At 29.5% G+C, this 9,181-nt stretch overlaps 1 protein-coding gene across 3 annotated transcripts in view; it reads left to right on the top strand.

Annotated features, from left to right (window-relative positions):
• The window catches only part of LOC106692919 (uncharacterized), a 20,466-nt gene extending 11,561 nt beyond the window's left edge, over window positions 1-8,905 (top strand). For all 3 annotated transcript variants that reach the window (XM_014439160.2, XM_067046793.1, XM_014439158.2), the window contains exons 4-9: window positions 231-391; window positions 2,751-2,928; window positions 4,921-5,092; window positions 5,180-5,312; window positions 5,532-5,816; window positions 6,956-8,905. In XM_014439160.2, coding sequence (XP_014294646.1) covers window positions 231-391; window positions 2,751-2,928; window positions 4,921-5,092; window positions 5,180-5,312; window positions 5,532-5,816; window positions 6,956-7,315 — 1,289 coding nt within the window. In that variant the 3' untranslated portion in view covers window positions 7,316-8,905. The remainder of the gene's footprint in view (window positions 1-230; window positions 392-2,750; window positions 2,929-4,920; window positions 5,093-5,179; window positions 5,313-5,531; window positions 5,817-6,955) is intronic.
• Window positions 8,906-9,181: the final 276 nt, after the last annotated feature.

The following is a 9,181-nucleotide window of genomic DNA, read 5'->3' as shown; positions in this document are numbered from 1 at the left end:
GTAGTGGTGAAAAAAAAATGTTGATTATATCCTATTATTGTATATCTTTTTTTTATGATTATACCATGAATATGTAATGTAAATATGTCCGATTAAGGATTGATAAGTATGCTGTGTAAGATAGCAACCTAATGTATTTAGGCAGCATATATGAATAAAGTATTTCTCTATTTTATATACTAGTTTTATTTAATTTATAATATTAATAAAACTGTTATTGTGCTTTTAAGGATTCATTGGAAATCAAAACAGAAATGGTCTTGAGGTATCCCAAAGCATTAGTAAAGTATTTAACTTAGCTCATGTTATTCCGCACTCTTTTGACTTGAATATTACGGCTAGCGATAATGCCTACTTCGTTTCCTCATATCCTGTTAAAGAGCATACAGAGGTTTGTTAAGAACTATTATTGATATTATAATATAATATTATGAACTATTATTACTAATCATAGGAAACCAAACCTTGAAAGTGGTCGAAACCTTTTAGTATTAGGATACTACTATATTTGGCTGTAAGTATTGCGTATTGCTAATAACTGAAAATAATGGTACAGTTGAGGAACTGAAACAAGAATGACTGCTTGGACGAGATGCTTTACAATGTGAAAAATCTGATCTCACAGGATCAAGATTATGATGTATGAGAAAATCATAAAACTCCCCCTCACATATCATTTTGAAACCTGGGTGGTATTTAAGGCATCAGAAAGTAAGTTGCTGGGATGGGAAGGACACATTTTGCTCAGAATCAATGGCCCAGTGGAGTATTTGCCCAAACGAGGAGTTGCGCTGGATGTACAAGAAACTGAATTTGGTTTCATCTGTAAGAGGAAGCCATATCAGATGGCTGGGTCTTGTTGCACGTATGCCCAGGGAATCAGTCCCCAAACACCTATTCAAGGACCAACTTGGTCGAAGATATAGTAGAGGAAGACTGTACTTAAGGAGCAGATTATTACTTATTCTGTTACTATAGCTGTGAGTCAACTCAATACAAACATTTATTTACATAAAAATAAAATCAGAAATTAAAGATAAAAAATACTATTGTTTTCAATTTCATTCAGTGTGATATCACATGTTATTATTGAGAAAAATCCCTGGCTTATCTTCAAATACAAACTAAATTAAATAAACTCTACTTTAGCAACTTTTACAATGTAAAAGTGTTAGTTTTCATTCCTGATATAAAAACCAGCGCTAAAGGGAATCTATTGTGAATTATTATTCATATATCAGGGATGAAAACTAACATATCATTTGACCTTTGAAATACTATATCCCCTTTCAGAAATATAAAATTCTCAGTCTCTCCAATGCTGGGCCTTTACCTTCAATGCCGTTTCTCCGCTACCTGCATCTATTCTGAGAAAATTAGTAGAAAATTACTATTATTACTTTATTTATAATTAAAATATGTATTGGTGACCTAAACAATGTTTAAATATAATTATGAATAAAACTCTTCAGTTAAAGGAAACACTGCTTCAGACCAAGGGGACAGCTAAGCTGGTTTTCTTTGTTTGGGGTCTGTTTGCTTGGAGCGTCCATTTGTGTAACACATACGCTTTGTTATTTTGTCAAAAACCCTCCCTGACCCACAAAACTCCTTTGGTCACCAAACTAAGAATCTCTGTCTTTTCCAGTCTTCTTGGCTCACTTAAACTATCATATATTGTGTGATCTAGAAAACTACCAATCACAATACACCTGATTAAAACCTGCAGCGTGGGTCAAAACGTTGGCTAGTAATAAATAGTTTAGACAATTTTTTTTTCTGAAACCGTGACAATCTTCAAATTCACAAATAATCAATCCTATATTGTAATAATTTTTTTTTTTATTAAAAATAAAAATAAAAAGAATTTTGCTCGTTTTATAAAACTTTTTTCAAATATAAAAGATAATTGGGTTCAAGTTAAGAACTTTACTACTAAATGGATAATAAAATTTATTCAAATTTAATAATATAAAAGACTCTTAATCTCAGGGCGTGTAGTTGCTAGACAATCAGAAACAGCTATTTACTATAGTTACAATTAATTAAATTAAAATCTAGTTTACATTTGTATCTATTTTTATGTATACAAAACTAACCAAGCTCACGATCTTCCTTTTTTGATCCTTGGTGTCTTCTTTTTTTCTATTGTTCTGGCGTCCAAAATGGCTTCCTCTTCTTGCTGGACAGAAATTGATGAGGACCTCCTCATCCTCAAGACATCCTTTCTCTTCTCTCTCCACACAACGACTAAATTCTTCCAAAACTCAAACCTGCCTTGAGGTTACATGTAAACATCGATTGTCCCACAACAGTTAGGGATTTTTCCAAATGATTTATTTTCTGAATATTATTCATTTGCACTATTTCTTGATTTCTATTTTTCCTTTAATTTACTGTATTTTCAATTATGATGGGAAGAGTTAAAATAGTTTTTATGATATTTGAATCTGCTCAACATGGCCTTGATTCAACGGACTTGACTGAAGAATACGTACCGCCATCTTGGCTTTGTTTTGAATCACGAAGTTATTATAGACAATGAAAATTGGTTAGCTTGCTTTTTGGATAAACAAAACAAATTAATATTAAACTGATACATAAAATAAAACATATCAAAAACCCTTTATACATATTTACTCAAAAAGAGCATATTACAATATACATGAAGTATATTATAATTTGAAATAGTTTTTCCCATAGGATTAAGGCCACTCAGTTAACTGATAGTAATATAATTAATATTTCAGGCAGTGAAAATAATGTTTGAAAAACTAGGAATACAGAACTTCATTGTTCTTCATGAAAATAATTCACTATCAATAATGAAGTTGAATCATTTAGTTGATGATGTAAAAGAAGATTTATGTTTCTTGAAATCAGTCGAGTTTGTAAATCTCAATGATCTGAAACATCAGTTTTCACAAGGTATGCTAATTATGAATGTTCAAATGATTAAATTTTTAAACAAGTTTTTGAGCTATTCATTTTAGTTTTAATCAAGATGAAAAACATTAAATATGTTTATCTTTATCGAACTTAACAGTTGAGTCTTAACTATGGATTATATTAATGTAATTTTAATAAAATGGCTTGTTCATCTGTATTATTCATCTTACAATTAATGGAAATGTAACATAGTTTAAAAAATGAAATTGGGATATTTATGAGCCTACAAATAACTTTGTACAAAGTTTTATTATTTATTTATTATATTAGAACAAAGTTATTTAATGAAAGTAATTTAAAATATACATGAAGGTAATTTAAAGCATACATAAAATCTTGTCGAGAGGGTTATTTCCTTAATTATTCTGCTTATCCAGAAGGCCTCGATGATGCATGTTCAGTTTGTAAAGGTAATAAGGTAATTGACAAGGAAGATGATTAGGATAGGATGAGACTAAGGGGTGACAACCGTTATAGCTCAGAGGATGGAAACCTCATCCTCTTGGGTATATAAATAATAAAGAAATTGAAATTAACATAATACATGTAATAAAAAATAAATATATAAATAGTGAAAAAATATTAACACCTAATTATAAATAATTAATGAATGGAATATGGTCTGGGTGTGGTCAAAAAAACTCAAATAGTAAATGGGTATACTATTTTTATCGAGCCAACGTTTCGCCCCACGTTGCAGGGCTTTGTCAGGGCTAAAAAAGATACAAACACTTGACATAGTTACAAAAAAAGAAAAAAACATAAGTGGAAAATAACAGGGGTATACAATGAAAAGTAAAATTTAATAAGAAAAATTAAAGGTTGTAAACAGTAAATGAAAAGGGTAATAGTAACAGATCTCTTATCTATCTTGTATACCCCTGTTATTTTCCACTTATGTTTTTTCTTTTTTTGTAACTATGTCAAGTATTTGTATCTTTTTTAGCCCTGACGAAGCCCTGCAACGTGGGGCGAAACGTTGGTTCAATAAAAATAGTATACCCATTTACTATTTGAGTTTTTTTGATCGCACCCGGACCATATTCCATTCATCTATACACACGGTCAATCAATAATCTTCCAGTATATAAATAATTAATTTAAAATATTTATATTACAGAAAAAATTAATTGCACAGTAATTAAAAACAAACATATAATTTTTATTTTTTGTTTAAGAGTATGTAATGAGAAAAAAAAAATATATATATATCATAATCAACAGTGTTTGCTTTCCTTTGCATTCTATAAAGAGAAAAATAATAGGTATGATTATTCTGAACAAAAGAGATGTTAAAGGCCTTTATAGGTCTCTCATTATGAACTGGGAAATAATGCATGAGTTTTAAAAGTTATGGGCAGTTAAGATGAAAATTTAAGAATTTATATCGGAATACTAGGTCACTATTTGTTCTACAAGCTTCAAAACATTCCAAATTCAATTGGTTTTTCCATCCAAATTCAAGTGGTCCAAAAGTGTGATTTAATTTCCAGTTAACAAATCTTGAAAATCTATGTTAGACCTTTTTAATGCAGAAATTTGATATATAATGACAAGAACACACTACTAGATGAAAATTCAAGATTGAAGCGAACCAGGGTTTATTACAAATATCTTACAGTACTAATATTGTAAAAATCTTTACTATATAATATAATTAAACTAAAATTTTTTTAAAGCTTGAGATATGATATTAATTATGGTGACACTGCTACCTCCTGGTATATACTGTAAGTACTACAGACACCAAAACCACTATGGCCCAGCACGGCGCAACCTACCAGCTAACGTAGGAACTACTACTGTGATCAGGCAAACATTGTATATTAATGGAAGATTATTGATTGACCGTGTGTAAAGATGAAAGGAATATTTGTACTAATCCTTGTATACAACTACCTCAACAAAATTATATGTTCATTTGCCCCCTTCGCCTCTTCTTGCACAACATTAATGTTTTTTATGTTATAGATTCAAATGAAGATGCTCTTTTAATAATTATTGAAGATGTGAACATTCTTGATGAACTGTCAGGATATCTAGTGACATATAGTAAGCAGATTATAATATCTGCTGGTAAAATAGGCACTGAAAACTTTATTTTTCCTCTTTTAAAGCCGACCTTCATATTGCAATTTGTTAGGTAATTTTTTTTTATAATTTAGTTTATTATAAAGAATCATTAATTTTACCTTAGAGAATAATGCCTGATTAACAATGTATGTTATAGTTTATCACAACTTGGGAAATTACCTCAGCAATATGATGAAACATTGGTTAAAACATATGATGAACAGCAGTCGTTGAAATGCTTAAGAAATGTTGATAAATTTGAATTAAAATGCAATTCTTCTGTTACTAAAGTAAGCATATTTTATTGTATTGGTACCACTTTACAAAACTTTTATTTGATTTAAATTTCAAAATATGATTTTTTATCGCATTGATTATATTACATTGTAAGAAACATTAATTTCTTTGGAAAACTTAGTCATATTTGTTATATTCAATTCAGGATATCAATGATTTGTAAAGTGGAGATGGTTTTGTCTCTGTACTACTTATGTATATTTTTGTTCCAGGCTTTAAATATTAAAGAGAAAGACTGGACTGTAGATCTATTGCAATATGGCCTAATGCTTTATGGTCACGGTCTTCGAAATGTTGCTAATAAAAAATGCAATCAGCCAAGTGGCTTGTGTTCAAAACTGAATTCCATGTCTCAAAAACAATGGCATCACATTCTTAGAGATTCGTCAACACTGGATGACTTTAAAGTTGAATCAAGTACTAGAAAAATAAACTTTAATATGGATATTAATGGTAAATTTGTGATTAATGTGTTGGACCATGGCTCCATTCGACTGGTAAGAAAATATAATAGAGATAGCTGTTTTTCCTTACAAAAATCTTTATAGAATTTCCCCTTGTGTGTTGAACATCTCAAAACAAAAAAGTTTTGGCTTATATTACTTTTGCACTGAATGGCTCATATGTAAGGTTATTAACTAAAGTAATTGAAGACATGAGTGGTTAAAGTGTATGTGAGTGAATAAAGTGTAAATGAAAAATGTAAGTACAAACACTAAATTCACATTCATACATATATTTTTTGAAAAGTAAAAAATAAAAGTAATCTACATCAAATCATCCAAACTTTAACCAGAGTTACAGTGTCAGATCCACCCTTCATATAATAAATTCATATAAAAATAATACAATCTGAACCATAGAATAAATGTAAATTACAGTTATAAAATTTGAGCAATGAGTAGTACAATACATGAACAGTTGCATAATTTGTAAAATGGAGGCTAGTCTGCTGTTAGGCAGGAATGGGGCAAAGTTGGGCAACTATGAAACTAATAGCTAAAATTGCCATGGATACGATATTTATTTATCAATGGTTCATTCATGAATAAGGGTCGTATCCATGGCAACTTTAGCTATTAGTTTCAACTATAGCTAATTTTTGCCCATCTCTGACAGGGAATACCTCCCTAATAAACATATAAATTAAAACAAAACATTTTCACACCTATAAGCTTCACTAAGCTTTTAAACAGAATCTACAATTACAGATATAATTTACGAAATGATTGATTTTTGTATTCTAAAATAAAATTTAAAAACTTGATTTAGTGAATGACAACAAGGTAATTGTTCTCCTGCAATGTAGGACTATTGGAAAGTTTTTTACTCATTAATGACAATAATATTATAAGATATTAGCAAATAAGACTAATAGGAGAAAATTATATGTTAAATATAAGTTTTTTGTTATCAGCAGCCTGAAGATGGGGGAAATCTCCCGAAACGTTGCTGTGTAATATGAAATAAATTATTATATTGTAATAAGGAAGAAATTGTTGTCATTCACTAAATCAAGTTAATACCTTAAGAATCTTCCAGTCAAAGGATTATTAAATTTTAATTTAAAAACCTGCTTATCAATGAAAATTGAATTTGGACACAATTCATTAAATAATAGTTCGTATTAATTTAGGTTGGACAAATTGAAGGATCCAAGATTAAGATGGCTGGTAACTACATGCTCCCAACTCTCGACCAGAAGAAGAAGGCCAAGTGCCAGAGTACTATTCTGAGTACATCCGCTACCATCACACTTCCTACTACTACTACTACTAAGTTGCAATTTGAAACATCCTCAATTCCTTTAGATGGCTTCTTCAATATTGATTTACGCGATTATGAAATGATTGGTATTCTATCAGGTATTACCGTTGGTATAGTGTTTATACTAAGTGTATTTGTTTATGTTGTTTACGCTACTGTAAGAGTAAAATCATCAGGACGTAGTGACAGTTCTTCAATAGGTTCAGTAAATACCAGAATTAGTGATTAAGGAATGATATATTGCATGTATATATTAGATATTTTCTTTTAGGACAGTTAGTTACAAGGGCGTACCCAGGATCAAAACTAGGAGGTGCAAGCCATGGTCTTTTAAGACTCTGTTTTATAATAAAGTACGAACTAATACTATTAATCTTGTAGTTTATATTTGGTACAATTTCACTGACTTATACAATTCTGCTAGATAATTTTTTACTTTTAAACTCATGTAATATCACTAATAGTCATTTCTATTATGAAACAAGATGTATTAGTGCTTGTACTTTATAATTTTTATACTTGTATTTATGGACTAATATCATTGGCTTTCATTATGAAACAGGTCCCAGGTTGACATTTCTGCACGAAAAGGCGAATTAATCCAAAATTATATATAATTATAACAGTGCTTCATTAGTTATTGTTGTGGATCAGAGAGGATTTTATTAACATAAAACAAAGAGTACGTGTTTGCTCTAACAGATGTCATTAGCAAACAGACCTTAGACAAAGAAAATACTCCTGTCCAAATCTGAAGCAGTGTTACATTCACTGTTTTATTTACAATATTTACAAATTAAAAAATAATACCAATTTTCTACAACAGTTTTTACAATTATTTGCTTGATAATTGAAAATTTAATTTTTATTTAATTGATAATTTTTTTAATTTCTAGAATTAAAAATATAGCTTGGTCTTCTAGAGAGCCCCCTTTTGCCCTTCTCTGGGTATGCCCTTGGTTAGTTACCTCCATACTTCAAATACTTTTTATTAATTTTATATCATTGCCTTCCTTACGTTTCTAACCATCTGTCCATCTTCAGGCATCTTCTCTTTTACTATTATTGTTATTTTTCTCTTTTGTTATTTATTTCATTATATATTTTTAATATTTATGTCTTTAAATTATTTGTTTAATGGACTCCTTTTTTTAAAAATAAAAAATAATTCCTTATACAATTTCTGTTCGAAATGTTTTCATTTTTTCTCCTAAAATCACTGATGTTTACCCTAGCAGGAAGGAATATAATGGAGGGGTAAGCAGAAGAGTACGAAGCAATAACTGACTTCTGTTTCAATTTAAATTACATTAGTAGACATTGCTATTATAATCAATATGAAACTAAGCATCTTGGGTGTGGCATTTTAGCTATGAAAGAGATTAGGATTACGATGTCACCCCCCTGATGTTTACTGCTTTGTTGTCTTTCATGTTCTGTGTAAAACATTTTTATTTATATAAAAAAAAAAAAAAAAGGGGGAAAGACCATTAAACAAATAGTTTAAAGACATAAGAAATTAATTTAAATAAATGTTTGAAATATGAAAGTAAATCAGTATCCTGAAGGAAAAAAAAAATCTAAAATATAATAAATAAAGTGCCTTAGAATATAAGAAAAGACTGAAGGAAATCAAAGTTCTTGTTGAAAAGAGAAATTTCAAAAAGGGAGTCGTGTGGACGGAAGAAAGAAAACAAAGACACGCAGAGGTAATGAGAGAAAAATGGAAGGAAAGGAAAAATAAAAACAAGAGAGAAGCCAAAATTAATGATATTCATATGGTCTCAAAGGCCGTTCTGTGAAAAAAAAAAAAAGAAAAGTGCCTTAGAAAAAGAAAATCACTCAATAAAATATTTTGAAAGATTGCTGATTGACCGTGTGTATCAATAAATGGAATTTGGTCCAGGTACTTAATAAAATATTTTGTGTTTGTTGTAAGATTTGTGGTTTATTTTTGCAGAATAAAAAATGAAAATTTTAAGTTTACAAATGTTTTATGTAAGAATAAATCTAAAACATAGTTTTATACACACTATCCCTCACACCAGTGAGTCGGGAAAAAATTAGCTATAGTTGAAACAACTAGCTAAAATTG

The sequence above is a fragment of the Halyomorpha halys genome, unplaced genomic scaffold, assembly GCF_000696795.3.
Source record: "Halyomorpha halys isolate HHAL.00 unplaced genomic scaffold, Hhal_1.1 Scaffold78.1, whole genome shotgun sequence".
NCBI lineage: Eukaryota > Metazoa > Arthropoda > Insecta > Hemiptera > Pentatomidae > Halyomorpha > Halyomorpha halys.
This window is presented reverse-complemented; position numbering and strand designations above follow the sequence as displayed.